Source organism: Perkinsus marinus, assembly GCF_000006405.1.
Source record: "Perkinsus marinus ATCC 50983 genomic scaffold scf_1104296929318, whole genome shotgun sequence".
In the NCBI taxonomy this organism is placed as follows: domain Eukaryota; phylum Perkinsozoa; order Perkinsida; family Perkinsidae; genus Perkinsus; species Perkinsus marinus.
Genome location: NW_003216498.1, coordinates 820471 through 845341, shown reverse-complemented (window position 1 = coordinate 845341; position 24871 = coordinate 820471). Strand labels below are relative to the sequence as shown.

At 48.1% G+C, this 24871-nt stretch overlaps 7 protein-coding genes across 7 annotated transcripts; 1 reads left to right on the top strand and 6 right to left on the bottom strand.

Moving 5' to 3' along the window:
* Window positions 1-3034: 3034 nt before the first annotated feature.
* Window positions 3035-7366, bottom strand: Pmar_PMAR012592 (hypothetical protein; the record flags this gene model as incomplete). Its single annotated transcript, XM_002787767.1, has 20 exons — window positions 3035-3314; window positions 3359-3437; window positions 3500-3557; window positions 3604-3695; window positions 3774-3837; window positions 3882-3972; window positions 4248-4316; window positions 4499-4581; window positions 4630-4705; window positions 4850-4993; window positions 5039-5134; window positions 5183-5292; window positions 5489-5666; window positions 5715-5770; window positions 6180-6264; window positions 6312-6359; window positions 6529-6794; window positions 6936-7017; window positions 7115-7197; window positions 7244-7366. 20 exons carry the CDS (start codon window positions 7364-7366, stop codon window positions 3035-3037), a joined length of 2163 nt encoding a protein of 720 aa, XP_002787813.1.
* A 1433-nt stretch (window positions 7367-8799) lies between these two features.
* Window positions 8800-9286, bottom strand: Pmar_PMAR012591 (conserved hypothetical protein; the record flags this gene model as incomplete). Its single annotated transcript, XM_002787766.1, has 3 exons — window positions 8800-8934; window positions 8992-9129; window positions 9176-9286. 3 exons carry the CDS (start codon window positions 9284-9286, stop codon window positions 8800-8802), a joined length of 384 nt encoding a protein of 127 aa, XP_002787812.1.
* A 1073-nt stretch (window positions 9287-10359) lies between these two features.
* On the top strand, window positions 10360-13182 carry Pmar_PMAR012590 (hypothetical protein). The gene is made up of 14 exons (XM_002787765.1): window positions 10360-10593; window positions 10710-10807; window positions 10858-10976; window positions 11024-11159; window positions 11433-11552; window positions 11596-11717; window positions 11835-11959; window positions 12096-12180; window positions 12223-12284; window positions 12370-12485; window positions 12538-12636; window positions 12681-12755; window positions 12802-12939; window positions 13076-13182. Exons 1-14 carry the CDS (start codon window positions 10397-10399, stop codon window positions 13102-13104), a joined length of 1521 nt encoding a protein of 506 aa, XP_002787811.1. The 5' UTR covers window positions 10360-10396; the 3' UTR covers window positions 13105-13182.
* A 618-nt stretch (window positions 13183-13800) lies between these two features.
* Pmar_PMAR012589 (phosphoglucomutase, putative) lies at window positions 13801-15576 on the bottom strand (the record flags this gene model as incomplete). The annotated part of the gene is made up of 1 exon (XM_002787764.1): window positions 13801-15576. One exon carries the CDS (start codon window positions 15574-15576, stop codon window positions 13801-13803), a length of 1776 nt encoding a protein of 591 aa, XP_002787810.1.
* Window positions 15577-16711: 1135 nt separating this feature from the next.
* Pmar_PMAR012588 (conserved hypothetical protein) lies at window positions 16712-21212 on the bottom strand (the record flags this gene model as incomplete). The annotated part of the gene is made up of 16 exons (XM_002787763.1): window positions 16712-16908; window positions 16942-17252; window positions 17301-17554; window positions 17603-17755; window positions 17834-17961; window positions 18010-18196; window positions 18241-18321; window positions 18366-18422; window positions 18470-18512; window positions 20103-20184; window positions 20226-20346; window positions 20389-20484; window positions 20532-20687; window positions 20735-20849; window positions 20893-20981; window positions 21048-21212. The coding sequence occupies 16 exons, from the start codon at window positions 21210-21212 to the stop codon at window positions 16712-16714; spliced, it is 2235 nt and encodes a 744-aa protein (XP_002787809.1).
* Window positions 21213-22050: 838 nt separating this feature from the next.
* Pmar_PMAR012587 (ribosomal protein L11, putative) lies at window positions 22051-22995 on the bottom strand (the record flags this gene model as incomplete). Its single annotated transcript, XM_002787762.1, has 7 exons — window positions 22051-22084; window positions 22261-22387; window positions 22425-22488; window positions 22535-22625; window positions 22673-22717; window positions 22761-22849; window positions 22891-22995. 7 exons carry the CDS (start codon window positions 22993-22995, stop codon window positions 22051-22053), a joined length of 555 nt encoding a protein of 184 aa, XP_002787808.1.
* A 389-nt stretch (window positions 22996-23384) lies between these two features.
* Window positions 23385-24313, bottom strand: Pmar_PMAR012586 (hypothetical protein; the record flags this gene model as incomplete). The annotated part of the gene is made up of 2 exons (XM_002787761.1): window positions 23385-23497; window positions 23827-24313. The coding sequence occupies 2 exons, from the start codon at window positions 24311-24313 to the stop codon at window positions 23385-23387; spliced, it is 600 nt and encodes a 199-aa protein (XP_002787807.1).
* Window positions 24314-24871: the final 558 nt, after the last annotated feature.

Genomic DNA, 24871 nt, shown 5'->3' with positions numbered 1-24871 from the left:
CTCTTCTTTGCATCAGTTGAAGAAGAGGATCTTGTGAAAATCGACTCTTACGATGAGGCTCGTGTTTTGCTGACCGTGTGAGAGTACTGGCATAATTGCCCCGGTAATACGAAATTGAAGTTCCGAACGACGAAGTCGATTTTCCTAAAGGGACGAAATTGAAGTTCCGAAGGTGTACTCGACGAAGTTGAAAGTTCTATGACGAACTCGAAGGTTCGAGAGTCGAAATTGAAAGTTCTATTAACACGAACTTGAACTTCCTATCGACTTCGGACGAACTTGAAAGTTCTATGACGAAGTTGAAAGTTCTAATTGCGAATATGATCTTCCCGTTTCGGATTCGTACCTCCAACTTCGCGCGTCCCGACGAAATTGATGGTTCCAAAGACGAACTAGATGTTTAAAAGGTGTAGATTACCAACTTCCGAATCGATACCAATTTGCTCAAGTCTTTCAAATTACATTAGAATAGATAGCTGAGCGATGTTTTTAATACAGTCAAACTCAACTGTGACAAAAGAACGACAAGTATGAGCAGAAAAGGAGAACCCGCATCCGGGACGGAAGCAAAATTCGCAATTCGCCGGAACCATAATCCTAGATATAATATGAGTCTTACAGTAAGTCTCAATAGTAAGTTCTAGTCTTACTCATATTATGAGTAAATATGGCTGGGTGTATTGATACCAAAGTGGGGTCATTCGGCAAGGTATTCGGCTGAGAAAGAAATATAGCACTAACAAAACTGAGGAAAAAATTGGCTTACGTAATATTATGCACCATTCTTTGGTCTTCATCAACTCCCCAAGGAGTAGTAGTTCTTTTATTTAATACTTGAAAAACAATAGGTGAGGTAAGTTTATCGTATTTAGGCATCTGAAATAAAACTAAGGCAAATTGTCAAACGGACTTAGTCCGTAGTTGTTGTCCATCGCATAATAAGGAGCCTGCATTATATCTTTATACAATTTTTGTAATGCCATATAAATATTCCAAAATTCATATAGTGTACTATGAGAATCGATATACTTGATTAACTTCCTACGATCTTCATACGAAGTAAAATGATTTTCATTCATAAACCTAAAGGTATAGATAAAAAGTGAATGGTAAAAGAATAATACCTAGTATATTTAAAGATGGCTTCAAGGAATCTAGCGGTAAAGTCCATGATTCCATTTTCGGTGGTCTGGCCGCCAGATTCTGGTGTACCTTTTGTTTCGTTTATGGTAGAACGAAAGTAATGTTGCTCTGAATTATGTTGAACAATATTCATAAACCAGAAAGCCAAGAAAAAATACATAATTTATTCGAAAAACAGAGTTAGAAAGCTCACACATATCGATAACATATAACATATCGATACTTTTCCAGTAATCTCTCTAGTCTTAGTTTGACGATACTGCCGATGAGAACAAGCCTCCCGTGGATTCTCTTTACGACACAAAATGAATTGGACATACTGCCTAGTGACGAATAGACTGGGTACCCAATGCAATGTAGTTATCAGGGAGATCGCAAGCCTCCTCATCCACTTCACGCAAGCCGGGGGCGATCGTATTTTCTCTATATGAAGTATAAGCATGGTGATGCAATGCATCAGGTAAACGATCCTTCCGGAGGTCATCTGGATACGATAATGCTGGCCGTCATTATATCATTATATAGAGGAAGCATATTTGGAAAATTATAACCATTATTTAATCTTGTAGTGCTCTCTATCAAAATAGTCGTGTGTGTCAACATAGACAACAAGTCAGGTGCTTCATACAGAATACATAACATATACGTAAAGCATTGCAAACTTCTGATTGTGAAGTATCACTTACTAAGCCGCTCCAATAATCTCCCAGCGAATGAGAAACACGTTTGATGACTTTACACTTACCAAACCTTCTACCTTAGTTCAGGCCGAGATCCGCAGCGCCATGATTAAGATGATCTTAATAGATATATAATAAGATCACCCGCATACAAAAAACTTTATAGAGTTAGTAGGGCGACAGCAAACCACCAAAACGTACGACCCCATTTAAAAGTAAACTTACGCTCGTGCAGCTGTTTGACCTTTTTTTTTGAGAGGTGGGCTTGGATTTGACACGCACCTTAGTCTCCAGAGGTCTTGAGCTGAGGAGTCATTGGCCAACCGGGATTGTGAGTAAGCATCGATGCAAACTACCAGACGAAAGGGAGATATGGTTCACGCGGGTCGCAGAACCGTCTGCTTTCGTCGATAAATGAAACATAACATACTAGAGGTCTCAGACACCACAGGACCGGGTTCGTGAAACACTTGGATACCCTTGGCTAAGCCAAGTTGGCTTGCAAGCTAGCTGGGATTTCCTGGCGCATAGGTAACGTCCCCGGCCGTCGCGGTTTCACCATCGATAACACCCGAAGCATGGACTTCCTTGTTTCTGGAGGCGCCGAAAAGTGATTCCATATACGTTCGCTTAAAATACAAGCTCCAATGAGCTTTCTAATTAACTTCTTGGATTGAATACGTGATCGAACGACCCGGACGTGCTGTGGGATATGAAGATAAGTATTGCTTGGCGACGAAGTCCTTTCAGGAGAGTAACAGAGGCGATTAGTGTATCCATCGATATACCGCGACTCTACTACTAAACTCGATTCACTAGAGAGCATGTTCACACTGAATCATGGCAAGGACAACGGCCAGATCCCGACGGGATCATCCAGTCACTAGATCCTACTCTCCATTGAGGAATCTTCAGCAGGTTTCTTCCCCTCTCCAGCCGTTACTGAGCGGTGGAACAGATACCTGAACAGTTCGAGAGTTTAAGATTGCACAGTGCAATTTGCACTCAACAAACGAAAAAAGACCTGGAGTAGAGAATGTTGTTGCGATTGTCAGTGTGAGCCCATCCCATCAGGGACCCAAGAGAACAATGCCCTCACGATTCACCGTTAGTTACGAGTAGCAACCATCCGGTTAATGCGTTAAGACTCTACTATAGAAGCTACATTCTACTCGAATGCTGACGACGATAATATGTACACCGTGTACATATTATCGTCGTGGGTCAGCAACACGTGTACAGTACACGTGTTCATGTGCAATACAACGTAGGGCGCATTGGATCAATCGAATGCTCTCGGCCTTGCTCATCGGAACGCCACTTTCCTTATGCAAGTGCTCGAAGATAGAACAAAAGGAAGATAACTCGAGGGAAGAACTCTCCGTCAGCTCGACCGACTCGGCCAGGAAAGAAACTGCATCGTCTGGCGTCTTCTCACAAGCTTCGATGATTCCCTCTCTCAGAACCGGTACGACGTTATCAAGGAGGTAACTGACACAGCAATCCCCCAATTTGAGAGCCTCAGGACAACTCACTCGCGTAAACTTCTGCTGTACTTCTCCAGAATTTGCTGCTCATTATCCCTCACTTGCTTCAGACGATCAGCCTCAGCACCTGACACGCATACGGACTGGACCGAGGAAACGGAAAGAAGTGGACGAAAGCGAATAGGTTACATCTCCTGATCTCGATCTCAGCCGCCTCCTTCGCAAGAGCCTCCTCGCGGACGCGAGTCTGAGGAGCCGCGATGATTATCGATCAGCAGTGACCGAGGGCCTACCTCTGCTTCCTTCCTTCGGAGCTCCTCACGTTCCATCTCGATAGTCTTCGATTCTACCTCATCCCTTTTGGACGGAAGATAGTTGTAAGGACCTGGTACACGTGATAAAGTCCATGGAGGTTTCGCGCTGCACGGAAAAGTTGCGCACCACGTCGAACCCACCGCCTTACATCCGTCATATTCGATACACTGCGCCATAATATCAACCACATCATCAGCATCAACACCGTCCACCTAGTACAGGAGATTGCGCACTAATCCGATACGAAATGGTCTACTCTGATTTCCCGACAGACCATCTGCCCGTCCAAAACACCGTTCAAGGCATCCAGGACCGTCACCTCACCATGACTCTCTACCTCCTTCCTCCTGAAATCAAGGTCGAGGAACTTGCCCTAGTGTCAACCAATGACCAGACGAACACTCTCATCCCAGGGACTGGGCTGTGGGTTAGGACCACAAAGTTACACGAGATCTCTAGGCGAAGAAGGATGGTGCCGATGACGTGACCACTACCATCGATCGGCACGACGTTGAAGGTCCTCTACAGTGTTATGCGTTCCCGCCACGTCAACTTCAGCGAGGGTTTCAAGACGTGATCTGGATTGAAAGATAGGAAGTACAGCTCGTTCCGTATACCTCACCTGCACGACTCAAGGTTGCTATCGAGTAGGAACACCCATCCAGGACGTATGGCATCGTTCACGATGAGCCTGAGGCCACCGCTCGAGCTTGCTCGATCCCAAAAGCGAATCGCGAACTTCCTCGGCGCCCCATCGTCTCCATTTTGACATTCAACTTCCTCGTTCCCTTCTGGCGGTATCATGAACAGTTCATGAGCTTCCTCCGCAGTACGTGGGAACCCATCGAGAACATAACTGTATCATGCACATACGCAGGAAGATCGAACATGACGGCCCACCCTCTGAACTTGCAAGCGTTATCGTCCTCCAACACATAGCGAACTGCTCGAGATATCTGAGCAAATCCTTCAAGTACAAAACTCAAGCTGGTGAACTGCAGTACCAATTGTGCAGGGAGTCTCGGAGTGGAGCGAGGCGTCTGAAGCTTCTCCCACTGCTCAAGGAATGCAAGGTAAAATCTGATCGTGATAGAAGAGTCCATCACACTAGGCCTAGCATGCTCCGACGCCAATGCAGTGGCTAAGCCAGAAGCTTATCCACAGAGCTCGTGGATAACCTCTGGATACGAGCCCTGCCACTTGGATGTCATAAGCTTGCCATACCTGTCCTTCTCAAGCAGAGAGTCAACATCCAATGCCTCTATCCCGTCTTCCTGATTCTCCGGATCAATCAGTTCCTTCACTTCCCTACCCCGTTTCAATGCTCCTTCAATAATAGGTCCAAGGGTTATGTGTGCGAGGCGATAGCTGACACACGACGTCCCCAAGCAGGTAGGGCGAAGCTAGGCCCACTTCTCAGCAACCTTCGTCGCATAAAAGGATTTTCCTGAGGCTGGAGGTCCAATCAGAACCAACTTCAGAGGACGCAAATTCCTCCAAGTGCAGAACCTGCAGGGAGAGCTTGCCATCACTGATTGTTCACAACGCAGTGATTACTCTTTGATGAGCTTGTCAATGGCAGCGACAGGGCCCTCCTTACTCCACCAAGAGAATTCAGGTTGGTGAAAGAAATCCGACGCACGGAAACGAAGGTCAAGGAGGAAAGGCTGAAGCGAGGCAAACACTCAATCAAGTACTCCGCTGATGAAGGATGTGGTTCAGAACGTGCTGATAAATACACGGTGATGAGAGTCAATCGATCAGGCAGACACTCAAGACACATGAATAGAGGATCTGTTGTGGGTCACGAAAAACTCGCGAAACGCCGACTAGGAGAGTCTTTCCACCGCTATCACATCCTACCTGACGTCCGTCAAGGCAAGCTACCGCTTGATCGCGCGAAATACTTGGAATCGGGACGCCGGCACCTGTAAAGCTCATGTTGAATCGTGCAATTGCAACTTTCTCACCCAGGTGATTTACGACGGCTGTGAGAATTCCCTTCTGGTCAGTGAAACTCTCATCAACCGCTACAATGTAACTGATGATGGAGAATGTGCGCTGCTTCTGCAAGGACAAGGAAGCCTACGGCTGTTTTTCGGTTGCCGCAGATAAGTGCTTCACGCATCTGGCCAAGTCGCGTACCTTAAGCCAGGCGGTACGGTTCCGTGCTCGGCGTCGATGAGATTTCCGGGGTGATCCTCAATTCGGGAGTTAAATATGGGAGGAGAAACCTCCACGGTGGAGGCTCCACTGCGGAGATCTACAAACGTCCTTGGACCCATACTAATCTATCTGAGTCTCAAATTCTGAAGTAATGTACCCAAGAATCATCTGCGAGTGAGGCCGTTTTCCGGCTCACATTCATCAGGACGAAAGGGCTTCAGGGTTTGTTGGAATGAAGGAAATGATACACTTCACCCTCTGAGCAGCTCAACGGAGCTGCCCGCACTAGAAAGTAGCTTACGGCTCAGTCCTACGACTGAATGTTCCGCAGGATCGCACCTCAGAGGTGCGATCCCGAACCCTACCTTCTCGGCCCGGAATGACTCACGTGTATAGTCGGTATGATATTGTCGCCGTCGCCGATTATTCTATGGGTCTCCTGTCCCAACCAGGCCGCACGAAAGTCATCGTAACTATCATACATAAACATAATCACTCAGCACTCACCACTCCTTCCTACAATGCAATCTCACCGTTCCCGTAGAGTATCCCCGAGCAAACGACGTACCTGCAGATTAATCAATCCAACCGACAAGTCGCGAGTGCATCCATGGTAGACCTCTACAGTGTGTGTTAGTGCTCATGTTTTTCAGCACAGTGGGGTGGTGTTGCTTACCGCAACAAGGAGGCCTCAAGGATTGGAGTACAATCGTATTCCAGACAGAAGTGAGTGTTACTCTCCGGAGTTACTCACGATGTAATGTTCTCCACGGAGTTCAATGATAGAGCTAACGTCTCCAGTGTTTTCCAACTCCAATAGCGACTCGAAGGCACCCGTCTGCACCACTCGGCATCTGTGAATACCTCGACGCCATCCACTATGATCTAGCATGAGCATGCGAGGTAACTTTACGGGAAGGGTCGGTGTCGTGAACTGGTCCGCAGCGGAAGCATCATCGCGCGCTGACTCAGACACAGACGCTTCACCAGCATCTTCGTCGACCTAACATAGTCATCGTCATCCCCCGTGTAGTGATCAGAACGTACACTGCTTGGCTTGGTTTTTGCCCAGACCATTACGTTGGATATCAATATCAATACCTGTTGGACAAGCAACCCGAAGGACAATGAAACTGAGTGCTACCAGCGGCTGATCTATCGGCTCCGACTTGAGTCTTCTTAACACGAAGTCAACCTCTTCAAGATCACTACTGTGAAGATCGAACCTATCAAATAATACACGTACAAGCTCACAGTGATGCCTTAGGATTGAAATGAATAACACACGCGTGCTGAGGGACACTTCCATGGGTCTGAACTTACACAGCCAGCTGTGATTGAGCGGCAGCCTTGAGGATGTTAGAGTGGTCTCTACGAGACACTATCCTCTTCACTGGCAAAGGGACCTGGCCGATCCAGTCTGCGAACGACGACTGCACGGTGAGCCGTCACCTGGCACTCCTCCCCTCCTTTTAGAGTAGCATAAATCCTAGTAGGTGTCTCGAGGATATTTTGCAGGTCAGCGCATAGAGCACTTCCAACGTAAGTATCGGCGTTATTGATGAAGATTCTCATTCGGTCAGGATGCGAAAGCTGCAGATCGGCTGGTTAACAGGAGCACCAACAGGACTCAGCATGGCCAGAGTATCATGGTAAATCCCTGAGCACTCGTGCTCTCCAGCGAAAAGATACGCCCGTTTCAGATTATTTCATACAACTTCGCTTGTCTCCGAAAACTTTAGCCTGTTTCAGGGTGTAATCCCTCAACTGAGCGCATTTACACAGCAGCATTATCGCGCCAACGACGGGGTCCAGAAGAGAGTCGACTCGACTCCCTTCTCTTGGCTCGACTCAGTCGATCCGAGAGACGAGGATCTGAAGAATAGGAACTTCCTACTCTGTAGGTCCTCATTTGATTCTTCCTACTAGGAAGACTGGAAGGGTTGAGCTTGGAGGTAGAGCAGCAGTCCAACTTGAGGATCACTGGCCTTGGACCTCGACTGGGCTCGGTGAGCCGGAGATACCCTGCCGTCAGTCTGCCGCAGACCCATCCAAGTGAGTATTGTTGTGTCCGACAAATGTGTCTGACCAGTCACAATCAGATCTAGTTCGCTGAATAAGAAAGATTATGATGATTTGCTGTTTGGCATGACTAAGTGTTTCAGATTACGTGATACTTCTCGTTTCAAGAGAAAAAAGGTACACTTTAGGTTAAGGAGCAAGTGCTTTTAAAGCCTGCCCAAGGCTTCTTCGTTACCCTCCATTTCACGCTCCTAAGTCTTCTCAATTCTCAGTGCACCTCATGGGCCCTCATAACCAGTATTAGGGGTACTCGAGTTGCACATAACCCGTGAGGAGAGACGCAGGAAAATAGCTTGGGTGCTGGATCATGCCGCTATCAGGGATGTTACCATTGCACCTTCATCCTTATCAATAGCTATTCGTGTAGAGTGCTGCGTATCCGCTATGGTCGCTACTCGGGATGCAGCCGACAACACTTCGATTGTAATTGTACTGCGCGAGTTTTGAGTCAAGACGCTCAATACTCTTGACGCGCTGTACCCTAATATGTTGAGGGTGCTTCAAAACCTCGTGAGCGTGAATACAAAGAAGTCCGTTTTGGGTGGGAGTTTCGCGCCAATACGGCCAACATCATGATTAATAGACACGCCAAAACTGAGTCCTTTTCGTGGTGCGTGGAGAAAGTTATGATCGTCTCAGACGCTCACGGTGCAGGGTCACCCAGACGACTATCCGGATTCTCTTAAGAGAACTGCAGCCCTACGGTTTTTCGACACGCTGACATGTGATGACTCTCGTAATGGAGGTCCCGTTTTTTCGTTTTTGATAGTCCAGGATCAGGTTGACGTAGCTGAAAATTTCATACGCCCAGGTTAGATTCCCCGCAGAGTCGTTTCTCCCAAGTATGTAGTATTCCGTCACAGAGCATCACCGAACAGCTCATCCCAACTGTGTTTTAACAACCCCTCGAACACCAAGTCCACTCATCACCGAAGCAACTTGAGATTTCTAAAGAAGCCTCCGACACAAGACTTGTACGCAGGAGCAGTGGCGAGAGCGGTTGGGATATCCTCTGGTTGCTCTATCCACAGCTTATGGGCAATCTTAGCCGTCGTGAGCTCCTAAGGACGACGGTTGAATGGCAACAGAGACTTGCACCAGTGAGTCGGGCCTACTACCTCGGATAGACCACGAAGAGTTGCCTCGTCATCAGCCTTCAGCACACACTTCGTCATATTGTCTATATCGGATAGGTACTTCACTGTATTGGGGTCATTCATACTCTCGAAGATTGCCGCGGTTGATGCATGGCAAGCCTAAACGGTAACCACATGGTACTGAACCAATTCCACTGGGCGTTACCTGGGCTATGATAGCCCCTTGGTTCCACACTTTCTTATCCTTCATGAGATCCTTCCGTACTACCACGTACTGGACGAGGTAGTCCATTGACGGCTCAGTGCTATCGGTCATGAACACAATACCCTACCAACCGTCCTATCTCAGTTGTCGAACCATCCTACTCCAACGCAAATCCTTAAGAATCACAACTGAAGCATCGATGATGCATACATGTCCGAATACAAGCCAGCATATGCTCAGTAGTAACACATTCCTCACCACTGAGTGATGCATACAGCAACCTCTACCACACACCAGACGTGAATAATACCTGTCATAGCTTTATCTCGTTCTTTCAACGACTTGTCTACAACGTCTGATAGCTGTTGATACATACCTCTAGTGGAGGCATTTCGTACTCAGTAAGAACTCCCTGAATACGGGCCTAACAGGGCATTAATACGTTTGGTTACTTGTTCTTCATCTGATTTTCTTAGAGCTTCCTACGCTCCATATAATACCCAAGTCGCTGTTGCGTCCGCAATGCCTCGCTTTCTGATAGCTGACGTATACGAGTGACGTATCACACGTTACAACATCACCACGCTTCACTGTAGCTTCCCAGAAGCTTCACAGTAGCTTTGGGCCTGGAGATCATCTCCTCTCGTTTTAATACCCAGCAACTTCTCTCTGGCCACAGATCGTTTTCTGATGAAATAAGTGACAAATCCACCGTACCGTCGGACTGGATAGATCGATGTCGAAATTGCCGCTCCATCACCGTCCTTAACGTTGGGCATTTTCCTGAGGGGGTACACCATAGACGCTGTCCTGGGGCCGTATGCGGATCCTGATGCAACAGGTGAGTCAGAGTAATCTGAATCAGTTCTCTCGAATCAAGGTGTGACTTGAATCATGAATCAGGATCAGAGCGTGAGTTGAATCATGGACTCAGATTCATAAATCAGGATCCGCATACGGCCCCTGGAGAATTAATCGCGAGTAGAATACCGCATCTTGAACACTTTTGACCTCTTGCTCTTTCTCTACTTGGCTCTGCGCGTGTTGCCGTATCAGTGATACGGTATCACATGGCGTTCAGGGTGGTCGATTACCCCCTAAACAAGACCAGTTAACCTAATTTGTAGCTTGCACTCGTTAACCTGGGGTTCCTTGTTACAGTTTTAGCGCACGACGGAGTCGTCAGGTGCATATTCTTATTTCCATTGGGCAGTGAGCCACATGTCCACTACTACTGCGTCTTCAGAGCCCCGCCAGAGGGCTCCACCGGAGACAAGCCCTGAGGTTGATGTCAGCCCAGTCAAGGCGGCGCCTGTAAAGGACGAAGAGGAGAAGGAGGAAGAAAAAATGCCGCCCCATGTGGTGCCCTGTCGAGTTACGTGCCGTGCTCCAAAAGTTGAGATCGATCTGCATGCTAGGTAGTAGGGCAAACATACGAGCCGTACATTCTTGGACCATATCTGTATCATGCTCGCTTCGATCTAAGATATTCTTCCATGGCGCATGACCTGCAGTAATTGTTCCTCTTCATTAGTGTATTCCGGAGACAAGGGCCGCTCACCAATTCAGCATCGTCCTGTTCGTACGTTCCTGATGGGACCGTTTTTTTCAACAGTCATTCAGCTTGTGATGGTAATAGTCAGCACATTCATCCCAGAGGAGTGGCGCATCACTCGACTTAGGCGCTGTGACGCTGGACGAGTCGGACGGAGGTTCTATCCTACTAGACTGCAATCGAGTAGCAGAAGATCGATTGATCGTGATGTGCGGGAGCTGTTATAATAACGAGAACATCCTCGATGTAATCCCCTCTTCCTACTGCTGCTGTATTGGACGGTTCCGGTTTAGTTACCAGGCTTGGAGTTCCTCATAAAATCCGAGGAAGATGGTGGAAGAGTACTCTACAGAGCCACAAGTGATGATATATTCGAACGGAAATTCGGGGCTAAATTGGCAGCTCAGGTGAAGAGGAACAGACAATCTGGTAAGAGGAGTAGGATAGGGATTGGTATCATACCATAACGGCTCTCTTATCGAATAATCATAGATTCATGAAAAATGCGATTCTGTGTATCAAGATAATATTTCGAGCATTTGATAGAGGAAATAGGTTGGGATTCTTGCCTCACTCGTGAGATAGGTCTCGAGTCCGTGGAGCTGTAGTGTGTAGGAGTGGAATTTGTTATTTTCGTAATGAATTTTAGTGACAATCACTGTGCAGTCCCCATCGACGTCTGCCCCAGTCTGCCTATGTCAGGTCTGCTCACCCAGCTCCCTACCACTTCCGTATCCTCGACCTTCGTCCGACTAACAGACGGTGGCGGCTCAGTTCATTACCCTAGCGTTATTGTAGGAGTCTTCATCTTTGATCAAGGAGGTAGTAATGGGCCTAGCATGTAGTTCTACGAGATCTCATTCAGCATGGCATTTTGTCCGAGTTGGACAGACCTGCCAAGGCACCAACATGATATCCATGAAGGCCGACATAGCCTCGGTGCCTCCTAAGATCACTAAGGACAAGATAGAGTCCTCCGGACTGTCTGTAATATTGGTGGTTTGGTTAGACGCCGCGATGAGATAGTGAAGTGATTGTGGGCTAGCTGGATGAGATCCCCTCTGGTTTGGCAAAGCCATGAAGGATGTAGTTGTTCGTTTTCAGTACTCAATCTTCGATGCTAATGCAAGGAGTTTGGGGACTATTGGCCGCGCACAGGAATCAGACGCTGCCTTGGGAGTCAAGGGCGATTCTAACGGGACGTTGGGGAATACAGTTCCTCAAGATGAGTAGTATGGGAGTGCCAATGCAATGCCATTTTTTGGTCTACTTGTCCGTTAACGTTCATGCGGTTGATCCTGACAGTATCATCTGATCCTATGGATTTGAACATCTCCAGTACCACTCCTTTGCCACTTCGTGTAGGTATGATGCTCTCGTGACTAAATTCCAAGCTTTGGCCGCTGCTCATAATAAGCTGCAGACTGAATACTCTGCATTGGAGATAGAGGTAGAAGAGTGCTGGGTTGACATAACCATAAATACCCTTCAGATCACTCACCGCGATTCTAAGATAGAGCAGCTCACGAAGAAGTATCGGGCTATGGAGTCAAGGTAGGTCTAGGTACACGTTGCTAGGGGTTACAGGAAGCGAGCGGCTGGGTTGAGACTTACCGAGAATGCTATCATGGTTGTTCAGGTACGAGACAGTGCTGCATCAATCACAACTGGCTTCTTCCGACTTCACTATTCTCTTGAACCAGAATCTTGAACTCAAGCAGGCTCTCGAGGAAAAGATTGAAAAGACTGGTTTTGGTAGTGCCTGATGGTCACATGATGGAATCGTATTTAGCGGGGTTGTCTTCAGAGGAGGAGGGGGTGGTGACGTCTCTACCGTTGGGGCCTCATCGGCTGGAGGAAACGGAACCGGTGGATCAGCATAGTAGGGAGCATCCACAATCCGGAGGTAGTATTCGAGGCATACCCGATGCTTGCCGACATCTACGTCAGCTCGTTCAATACCGAAGTCATTCCGGGGCCTCACTAAGATGCTCAAGGGAAGCAAAAAGAAGTCGTCCCCATCAGGTAATTTCGGGGGGGTCGTCGCTCTATGTTATGACCTCTTACTCAGGCTCGACGGTTGTGGAAGTGAGTATTGGTGAGAGCCCAGATTCCCACACACATCCTAGCGACTCGTCGTCCTTGGCTGAGGAGCATAATACTACGACTGCTAGGAAGCATCATCGTCATTCAGACGCTGAGGCGGGAAGTAAGAACGGAGTATATGGGGTTGATGGGTATGACTTGTCGTTCCAATCTGAAGACACATTTCTCTGTGTGAAGCTCCATAATGCACCTCATTTGCCTTGCACGTTGCTGACTATGACATCTCGTTGTTGTCTCAGGTGCACTGTCGGGTAAAGGGGAGCCCTAGTTGCTGTATATCTGAGGGAGTTGCCTTCTACTGTGTAAGTCGCCTATTATATTATCTGTCGAGATGCCCCCTTTAACACCATTGCATTCTTCTCGACACACTTTATAGTAATCCTCGTCTTGAGTTCATCGAGTGGGAAGGAGAGTTGTCATTGTTTTTAGCTAACTCGTATTATCGCTGTTCACCGACCGATTTCGCTGATTTCGAAGCATACTGTGCGGAACAATGTTATCGTCAACTCCCCCCTTTGAGTCTGACCGCTGAATAGCGCTAACAAGAAATAAGAAAGCTTAGGTCAGCATCCTGATAGAACTGCTAATAGCAATCTACCATATCCTCTACATATACCTGTTCGACGAAGGATTCGTACATTTGAGTCCCTTATCTAGTTACGTACACCAACCGAACGTGCATATTAGAACTCGGTTAGACCATTCGCAAGGTCTTTGGTTATCTCCTATACACAAATAACGCCAAGTTCGATTATAAATCTCATCTCGCCTGCAGCAACCCACTTTCCACATAGACCAATAATCACTGAACACAACAACGCTGATTTTCGAATGTAAGAGATTCGACGATACAATGTATCGCATATAAAGAATGAATCCGCGAATAAAAGAGATTTATGATGAAACACCATCAGAGTGAAACCCAGAATTCTCTGGGATCAAGACGGCATAGTAACAAATCTTTCTATCGACTACCCAAATTGTATTTCTTGGGTTGGAGGAAGTAATCGATGACATTTTTAACAACGACTTCGAGCTTCGCCTGTGCCTTTTCCATACTCTCCTTATCGTTAGCCTCACAGTAATACTTCACCTTGGGCTCGGTACCAGATCCACGAATAGTAACAGTAGCGTCATCGGCGAAGTAGAGGGTGATCATTTGAGCATCAGGTGTCACAGGTAAGGTGGACTTCTTATCCTCCTTCCTTGAATCGTAACCAAGAGTCACATCACGAACATCAGCTATCTTAGATGAACCTAACTCGCTCTTGTAGTTACCTCCATTACGGAACTCATCAAACATCTGCTTCATAACCTTCGGATCATCACAGATGAAGTAACCATTGTGTTGAGCGAAATGACCAACCATCTTACGAAGTTCATCAAGGCGTTCAAGAAGAGTGATACCTTTCTCCTTACGCCAGTAGTTAGCCATCTCACACCACACACTGCAAGCACTGATACCATCCTTATCAGGTACGCTCATCGTGAGGGCACTTCCTAATGCCTCCTCGTAAGCCGTGCAGTGTACCAAGTTGGGGTGCTCAGCGGTCATCTCCAACGACTTGTTAGCCATCCACTTGAAACCTGTCAAGGTATCCTCATACACCCCACCGTAATAATCAGACAACGCCTTTAGCATCTTGGAGGACACCGTAGAATTGATGACGAGACAGTTCTTCGGATCGACACCACGACGATGGGCCATCAGCGACTGCCAGTCACCAAAGATGGTACCGAGCTCATCACCAGTGAACTGATGCCATGATCCATCCTTCTGCTTCTCACAAGAGGTGAAACGATCAGCATCGGGATCATTAGCTAAGACATAATCGGCATCCTCATCAAGTGCTTGTTGCTTGCTCATATCGAGTGCACCCTTCTCCTCAGGGTTAGGGAAGGCGACAGTGGAGAACTCAGGATCAGGATGAGCTTGCGCTTCCACGATCGACACACACTTCTTCGGGAAGCCAAACTTGTCCATCAAACCAGTCGCAAACGGAAGACCAACACCTTGCATAGCCGTGTAGACGAACCTCAAATTGCAGTCCTTGTTGAGGTCGGGGAATCGACACAACTCGTGATGCATCTGATCGATGTAAGTGTACAGAGCATCATTGTAAGGATCAATGGTCTTCGACTTGTCCTTCAACAGGCAAGTATCCAAATCCAATAACTCCAAAGCATCTTTCCATGGAACCAAATTCTCAGCAATTTTGGCTTCGATCTCAGCATCAACTGGAGGAATAATCTGAGCGCCATTATCGCCGTACACTTTAAAACCATTGTACTGCTTCGGGTTGTGAGAAGCCGTCATCTGACCACCGGCTAGAGCATGGAAATGAACGATCAAGAATGGATTAGAAGGAGTAACACTGGTCTTATCGATAAGGTAGACTTTGGCACCTTTCGTGATGAAGACAGCCGAGGCAACATGAGCGAATTGACGAGAGTTATGTCGTCCATCATAACCAAAGACAACACCCCTCTGGGAGAGAACATCTTCACCAAACCTCTCGATCAACTGCATACATAATCCTTGAGCAGCTTGCATCACAGTCAAACAATTGATACGGTTGAAGCCAGCTCCCATCTCGCCACGAAGACCGGCGGTACCAAACTCCATACGATGATCAGGATTCAAGCGATCTTGGATCTCCTCGGGGGTGAGCTCTTGAGCTTCCTTACGAGTGTTCTTGTCGAAATCGAGAGTAAGCCAATTCTCTACAGGGCTTGACATGTTTAACAGAAACTAAAAATTTAACTACATGGAAGAATACTATCCAATCCAAACAAATGAATCGAACTCTTTCGCTTACAAATCACTGATGACGATGAAGATGAATGTTCACATATCTTTAGCACTCAGCGTGAAACAACTGTCTCCCTTTGGAATTGTGTACACACAATACTTGTCTTCGTACACGGCTAAGTGGGGCCGCTTTGTTACAAAGCGGAGTCTCAAGTCCCATCAAAGTCATTACAAAGCCTCTGTTATGAGGACTTGAGACTCTTCCAACGTTTTTACTAGAGTACAATCCGGGTTAGGATCTGCGTCACGAGAGCAGTTAGTTCCGTGGTTCTATTTACTCTATCATTGAGCCTTGTTGACAACACATCAGGTTGTTGTGCACAGTTGGCCTGCAGCTCCGGTCTGCTCGCGAACATAGCGGCTCGAATCAGGCTGTGATTTCAGGAGACAGTCGAATCTGCCTAACTCAGTTCAATCGATTGGTACTTAATTCGTAGCAGGAATTCTTCAAGCTGAGATGTGGTTGAGTTGCCCTCCAATAAAAACCAAGGCCTGTTCCGCGCGACTATCTTGCTTTAATACGCATGAAGGTGTCTCCTTCATCATTCAGTAGACAAGCGTGCTCAGCTCAGACGACGACCGTTCCACTGGTCATCCGATGTATCAATTTTGTGGCTAGAACCTTGACCGATACTTTTCCACTGTTTGCTCAAAGCAAACAGCGAAAAAGAGCAAATTGCTCTGCACTGAGCGACTTTCGAAAAATTGAACCGCCCACTCGTTTATTCGTATTCGAGACCAGCGAACATTCGCTGTATGTCGCTTGTATATCATCAAGTGGTCACTGGTTACTCGAACTCAAAGGGCATATGAACATTCAAAGCTTATCTCACAGAGCCTAGCATAATGCCCTGAACACTACCAAGGAGCAGCAACTGTTCACAGTCGAGAAGTCTCGAGACTCGCGAACAATACAAGGGCTGCGAGAGTCATTCAAATGGACAAATGTCCCCAACGATGATACAATCATCAAAAACATACGATAAATGCCAGCATTATGGCGGACTGTACTCTAGCAAAAATATACATCAGCTTAGACAGCAGCAAGGCGAGGTGGTCACCATCAACTAGCGATCACTGGTGCTCCTTCCTTCTTTACTTGGGCCCACTTCTTCCCCATGGATTCAGCATTCCGCGAGCCGCCGCTCGACCCTTTCCGTCTTTCAGGCCGACTAGGTCGACCACCTCCAGTTGAGTTTGTCGAGTCAGACGACCCTCTACTTCTGCCCTTACCATCTACTTCACCGCTCTTACTTCTACCTAATAAAAATACCACTACCCGTTCGATGCCACAGTGACGCTGCTTGCCTTTGCCCTTTCCTCCTCGTCGAGAGATCGGTCTATCACTTAGACGATAGAACTCATCACCGAGCTGTCGAGACTCCTTAGCCATATCCTCAAAGACATCATGATACTGTAGGTGGCTATCCAGGAGTAACTTGGCATCGTCAAGGTCCTGTCTTCTCCCACAAAGGACCAGACAAGGCGAATGAGACGTATCCTCGAGCTTGGCATAGTTCAGGTTGGCAGAATCAGCAATTTCATGCAGAGTCGCAAAACGGCGGCCAATAACCCAACCAATGCAATTCTGCGGTATTGGATACCTGTAGTAGCAGCAGGTAAAGGCGATCCTCATCAGCCGATGCTCTCACCTCTCGATAAGGTATTCGAGCTCAGCTCTAGCCTTATTGACAGCTCCAACTGTGGGACCATATATGACCACTTTCCTAGTCTGAGGGTCTTTGGCTGTGCCCTTGTCCGCAACATTCACCTCCACCCCATAGTCCTTGATAACCCGACTGATGTGAGCCCCATTCTTGCCAATCATAACGCCCACCAACTCAGCACCGATGTTGAAGGACGTCGACTCTTGACTCTCCAATTTCTCACGACGAGAGGACATGGCCTGAGGAGTGAAAGGGTGCAGCACACCTCCCATAGGAAGAGCACTTACCTCGAGCATTGCTTGTCGTTTGTCATGGAAACCTTGGATTTCCTTTTGGTGTTTAACGTGGACGTCAAGCAGCAACTTGGCTCGATGGATATCACGCTGCCTGCCAACTAGGGTCACCGAAGGGCCGCTCTTGGGATCGGCCCGAGGCGTTGCCTAATAACATCGTGAATGAATCAAATCATAGGAACGAATACCAAAAATCGGCCACATCAGGCTCATAGATACCCTTACCTTGACGAGGCCAGATTTGATTGCAACTTGGTTGAGACAACCTCGACCGTCATCACTCATTACCCACTCGCCGAGGACCTTCGGAAACTTGACACTCTCCGAATTCAAGTCTGCTAGGTTCGTTGGACCTGTTGGCATCATCCCCTTCTCTCTGTCCACGTTAAACGCTCCCTTACTCGAGCTTCCGACGGAATCGGTTCCATCCTCAAGAGGCCCCACTGGCCGACGAAGGTTCCCTCGTTCGACGATGATAGGCTCGTGTAAATCGGCGTGTTTGACATAGAAGAATTCCTCAGCTCGAATGCTGACGATCTCGCCAGTCCACCAACTGGCCGGAGCATGCGGTGTAGCCGGGGATCGAACCTGCGACCATAGCAATCAACCAGGGAGAACCCTCATTGCCTTACCTCAACAGTGTCCCCCACTATAGGCTTGTAGTCATGTGCAGAGGTGCGTGCCTTGCTCATCAAGGAAGGCACTAACCGTGCCTAGGAGACATCCTTCTGATGACCACTGGTCAAAGGCCTACTACCTCCGACATGGGTACAGTCTTCGGTGCCCAAATGTTATCTTGAAAAGCGACAGTTATCTAAATTTGGAAAGCTACGGGTGTAAGCCTAATCAGTGGGCACCCACCATCTTCTTGGCTACATCGATGTCGGCAAGATACCCTTCAAACCTAATACGATACATTAATAGGAAACGACATGTGCTAGGCAATAGTGGTACTACCATTTCTGTGGCGCACTTTGGTCCTTTATTTCAACAAGAGGTGAATAGCGATGGACACTACCCTTATCCAAGCCCGGCAACGTCGACGGTGTGCTACACTCAGCCATTGCGATACCCGGTGAGGGTCGGTAGGCAAAAATATAAACTCAACTGTACTTGCGATGCCCACTGCTGCTGCCAAGAAGCCCTCCAATATCTACGTAATACTATTAACAACAAGAGGGCTTCCGACTTCTTTCAGTTCCCCTCTACTCCACGCGCACAAGCTAATGTTGGCAACCACTGGTCGTTCGAGAGATTCGTTTCTATCTTGCGCCCTTCCCTAATCTTGCATTTCCTCAGCCGAGCATGGGCTAACGGAGAAAGGGAAGCCCGAAACCCGACGGGAAAACCAGAAACCCGAACTGTTATCCAAGGCCAAGCTGTAATCCAAGGCTAAGTCGGAATGCAGGTGAGAGCGTGCGCCAAACTTCTTCAGAAAAGGGGCTTATTCTTTAGAATGAGGATTTACCAGAAAAAATTGGGTTGGGGGAAAAGGAACTTGGGCGCCCGAGAGACGAGGCTTAAACTGCTCGGTGATTTGTCGTTACCCTTGGAAGATGGCGGACGAGCTACTACTATCAGAATTGAACAACTCGTCGAATCATAACTATCAGGTTGACATATATGGCGAATCTTGACTTTATCTTCCAGCTAAACCGCCGACTGCAACATCCAATGATCGAACTAGGCATGCGAAGATCAGCCTGTTTGGGAAGTGCATCAAACTCGCATGCTTCCACTCCTAGCTTCCTTCGCTCCACATAATTCCCTGAGAGATCCATCGTGCAAGTCGTTGGGAAAAAGTGCTGTAGTGAGTAATCTCGCAGCAGGAAAGGTCCTTACCTGGACATTGTTCCTTTCCGAAGGGAAGCAGACCGAGATATGGGAGCTGCTCTGTGAGCTCGCTACTCTCAGGATCACTCGTAAAGATGATAACGATCACAACGACGTGACCATTGCATCTTGTATTGGTTTATCAGCCACCATTTGACAACTAACCTTGACATCAATATGGTTTCTGGATGAGCCTCTTTGAGAGACTCCGCATTGAAGGCACCCACCAACGAATAGTGTATGTAGCAAACCGTTACTTCACAGCAGAAGCTTGCGATACATTCGTGCACACGTAACACTCACGACTACACAAATATGGCTCTAGGTTCTCCCCTACGATCATTCAGACGACTTTGCTACATTGGTAATGATATGCTAGACGTAACTCAATTTGAGATGATGCATTTGAAGACTTGTGTCATATATAAGGGTCACTCTTCGATACTTATGCGTCAAAATGTTTATTGAAACTGATAACTAAACGCTTATGTCCACAAACAATAGTTGCAATGACCACGATCAGCTCTGAGTGAATCCCCACAGGGTAGCTCGATGCCCGTTCATCGACTAAGCGCTCCTTATGAGGCCAGGGGGTAGGTCTGCATGGTCATCGCTAAGCGGGATCGATAATGATCAGATTCGGTAGTTATCGAATGCTCACTCTTCTTGTTTCACACGTTTATTAGGAGCATCACTACTATCAGTTTCATTGATTACCGCTCGCTTCGATGACGCTGACGATTCTGAAACAAATCTACAGCAAGTGTCCCTCTGCCCAGCTCACCCCGTCCAGGCTCGCCCCCTTGGTGCTCCATCGGTTGATCCCCCTCATCATCATCACCGTTGTCGTCGTCCAAGCTCGGCGACGGTGATGGTGGTAACGACGTGACGAGCTCATCAACAACCTGAAGTGACGATCATAAGTCTATGAGTATAGGCAGACATACCTTCGATGGAATAACAGAGTTCCTTGCAGTAAGTGAGAGGTCCTCAGCCGCATCTTGGATAGCCTTGATCGAGGCATTACTCACCTTCAACTGTGCCTAGCAATAGGTGCGAAAGAGAGACGAGTGATGCAACATAGAGGTACTTGTAGCTCTTGAATTATGGACCGCAACTTCGCCGAATATTCCACTAGATTGCCATTGTGCTTCATAAGACGACACCGCGTTGAAGAGGCTTGCTGGCGGACCTTTTCTGCATCTAACTTCGCTGCCAGCTTTTCACAGCGGAGATTCTCTATAGTCTAAACAACGACCTTCCAACACCAACGCCAGAGATAAATCCTCATACCCGTTGCATCTGAGTAATCTGCTTATCACGATCATGGAGAGCTTCGTCCTTGGCTTTAGCCTGTTCTGCTACTTGCTCTTGCCGAACGGTCAAGTCCCTCACTCGTGCCTGTAACCTATACAAAATATCGACAACCCTATAGCGAGGATAGCTATTACCTTATAGCTTCAGCTCGATACCTCTCCCTGGAGGCTGAAACCCTATCCAAGTCGCTTACAGCAGTGCTCTGCCTACAAGGTGTGTGCTCCTGAGTAACGCCGTTACCCCGCTATATCGCATTACCCATATTCACCTCTTTTCTATGCAGTTCTACCTCGGCTACAACCTCATCAACATCCTTCCCAGCCTGTTGTAAGCCAATCGGAGTGCCCTCTGTTCCTCCACTGGACGACATATCCTCCGACCCGTCATGAGCCACAAGCTCTCCTTCTATCACCTCTGCATTGAAGCACTCTCGCGTTGTGTCACAGCCCTCCATCTCTGACTGGGATGGGCGGCGCACTCCGCCTCGAGCCCCGCAGTGAACACACGGCCGGTCCACACTATTAGAAACCACCTTGCCGCACCTTGGGCAACGGTTCAATACGCGCTTCCTTCGAGGGGGCATAAATCAGTGCATCGCTGAGCGATGATCGCTCACGAGAATGTCAACCGCTGAAGACCACAAGACCCTATATATACGATCGTTCATATACTGATGATGCCCATACTGAGGTTCCCATGATACTAAACGCAGAACAACGAGCAGGTAGGAAGCATTAGGGATATGACCATCACACACTCAAGCAATCTTTAAACTCATATACATCTGTCGACCATAGGTCACCAAGTTCAACTGCTCTACTGGGGATACTGACTCGATACCCTAAGGCGCTAGAGTTGTACACCAATACTTGATAAGCGAGAGCTCTCAGCATACTCTGGAGGAAACAGCGGTTGGTATACGCAAACATGTACTGACAAGCACGAGGCCACCAACCGAGCACTCCAGGCTTCAATACGAAGTGGATTTCAGGCCGTTCAGAAGCCGGAAGCATGTAACGTGACTCTCGTCCGAAGATCGAGCTGCACTCTGAGGTGTGAAGACGTCACCAACGGTAAGGTCGATCGACCAGGCCTTCAGACCCCCGTCCTCTGGAGGCAGGATCGACACAACCGACTACATCTACAGGCAAGGGCAGGCCGATTGAATCGGGAGGACATAGGGAAGTAGCGAACCCTGCTAAGCCGAGGGTGATCCCGTGGGGGTCGTCACTGTACACAAGCGACATCGTACGACCAGAAACATGCGCAGTAACAGATGGGGACGAGGATCCTTAGGAACCTCGCTTCATCAGCTTGGACCGAGCCCTGATGCAAACGTACAGTACGCCCAAAGGAAATGAAATATCGAGTCGGTACGAGTTGTTCGAGACCCTAGGGTGCCCCCAACCATTAGACTCAGGGAATCCTATTAATGCCGTCGAAGCCACGTGGAGGCATATCGCAGCCGACAAGGTAAACCCTATTGTAATGCCCCATAGTACCTGGTCTCCTTCTTGAGCCTATCCAGATCAGAGATAGGCTGATCGTCTCTATGTTGATGCTGTACGGGCAGCTTATAGAGCACTTGGATGCCCATGGCGTGAGCTGTGCCTACGTCAGCTCCTCCAGCTACAATGAACCATCCTCAGCTACCGAGTCGACTCACCAATAACGCTTATGACTATCGACCTCAACGGCTTCCCTACGTTTGTTGGATCCATGCTCTTAGCCTGAATAACCCATCCCCCACCGTAGAAGACGAGCCTCTCCTACTACCCTCGCTATATGGTAAACCTCCTTGAGCGTTATAGTGCCAACTATATTCCTATGGCCCTTCCCCCCACATAGAGGCAATCTGGCAACCCGCCTACATAGACGCTTCGGGCTGACCTCAATAGAACCACAAAGCCTCACCTTATGAACCAATTCGCTGGAGGTGTCCTCAACCAGAACGCGTACCTATGCTATCCTACAAGAAGGAAACGCCACCAATAAGGCTCACGTCTTATCCGTTTTAGGAACCAGGGTGACTTGGACCGGCACCTTGGGTCTCACCGTAGATATCCGAGCATTGAGCTCTTTGTTAAATTGCTGACATACTAGACATACCCAGAGCCCTCCCACCCCCTCACCACCATCATGTTGATGCCCAATGGACCTAGCGTTTGCCCTACAGACGGCGAGGGCTTGCTTTGCCCTGCCAACACCCACATCCTAAACCGCCCGATGACAGACATCAGGTTACAGGGTGAGACACACTACTGCAACATGAGGCCATTCAGCGATCTCACCCCATCAGTCTGCAACTGGTTTTATTCTCCAGGTCAGTTCAAAACAAAGAAACATAATAACGATTTACAGTCATCGCCCGAGTAAGACGACACCTTCGCTAGCCAAAAATGAGTGCCCCAGCTACCACCTACTAATCCTGACAGAGCTCTAGTAATGAGCTCAACGATGTTAGCCACAAAACGATTGGGCTGAACTGGCAACCAAACATGTGTTAGGGCACGATGGAAGCTGATGGTGATACGTAGTAACAGTAGAAGGTTCAGTCAGTGCCGTGGCGCGGGGACGGAACAGCGGAAGCGCTGTTCGGCTTGTGACACCATTTTTCTTCAGCGCCCTAGCCTTCGCGTACCTCCATGAGCTGGACCTCCGACACACAGAGGATATCAATACCATGCTTCGGGGACTTAGTCCATGTCAGAAGGTTCTTCAATAAAGAGGCAGCACTCCCTATCCAAGACGCAAGGGATGATGAATAGCCACAGCTACTGGCTCCAACAAGATCACGTCCTACCGACTGAACGCAAGAGAGCTCCAATGAACACGTACAGCAAAACATGTAGTTATTGGAACAGAATGAAGGGATCACAACACATCACCTTGGCTATCTCACTAGGACATGAATAATGCCCAACTACAGAAGTATTCAAGGAAAACGACCGATGTTTCCTCAGCCGAGAGAGTCTGCGGATGTCCCAACTTCTTTTTATACTGCCCTACTCGACATCGCAGGAAATACTCTAGATAAACGAAGACCGATATGCAGGCATCAGGACTACTTGGGTCAACCGTCAAATATTCAGAGGTGACCGACACGTGGTCGGATGGCGTTTCCGTCGACTTCTGAGAATGACGCAGCTTCTTACACTTCCTCCATCGCGTTAAACACTTCTGCACCGAATTGTGCTTCTTGTCATCCTCACTGACGGCATGTTTATTCTCGAAGGACGGTTCAGAGATGCTCTCCTTGATGTGCTCCTTGTCCTTTACCCTTTTTGGAAACACCCTTTTCAATGACGAATCATGCTTGTTCATTTTCCTTTCTGAATCAGCGACCGGTGAATTATCAGTCGAGCCACCGCGTACCGCGGATAAATCGTGATCAAGTTCGGGAGTCGGACCCGACCCTAAGGAGCTAGGGAAAGGCCCATCGGCCTCATTATGATCCTGATCGCGAGCACTCCTAAGCCGAGAAGGCACGCCGACAAAGGAGTCCGCACGCGTCGCATAGGGCTTTCGAGTGTCGAGCTTGGTGACAACATTCATGTTAACGAGTTTCATCGGGTCGAGAATCATACATTTCCCCGGACTCGAACGGGTTGGGGGTACATGGCGAAGCAACCAGCTCTCAGGGCATTTCCTGAGGGGCGATCGGAACTTCTCATTCAGAGATGTAAGGGATAGCACACAGCTCACCCGATGGATAAATTCAGAGGATGTTTTGAAGGGCATGTCGCAAATTCCAAGCGGGCGTGTCCCTCACTATCAATGATAACTTGAAGTTGATTCAAACTGCTCGTATCAGGTCGTAGCGTGCACAGCTTGCCATACGGCGAGTCGGCGGTTTTGACTTTATCCTGACGCAGGGGGGAGAGAGATCTACAGGTGAGTTCAAGGGTCAAAACATACCTTGCTGAAAATCTTTGTCAGACCTTCTTGGCATACGTCCCTCCCTCTCATGGACGACCGAGGGTTCCCGTCCAACGCAGCTGTCACAAGAGTGAATCCAACCAGAAGGAGGAGTAACATTACCTTGTAGACTCGCTGGCACGGTACGTAGCAGCAAGTGCCCTAGTGCTATTAGCTTCATGAATACGTGGGAGG

Excerpts from the sequence above, each read along its gene's own strand:
- Pmar_PMAR012590 (XM_002787765.1), top strand. The coding sequence starts at position 10,397 with ATGTCCACTACTACTGCGTCTTCAGAGCCCCGCCAGAGGGCTCCACCG. Across the intron at positions 10,594-10,709 it reads GAGATCGATCTGCATGCTAG|TGTATTCCGGAGACAAGGGC; the intron begins GTAGTAGGGCAA and ends CCTCTTCATTAG. Across the intron at positions 11,718-11,834 it reads TAGAGTCCTCCGGACTGTCT|TACTCAATCTTCGATGCTAA; the intron begins GTAATATTGGTG and ends GTTCGTTTTCAG.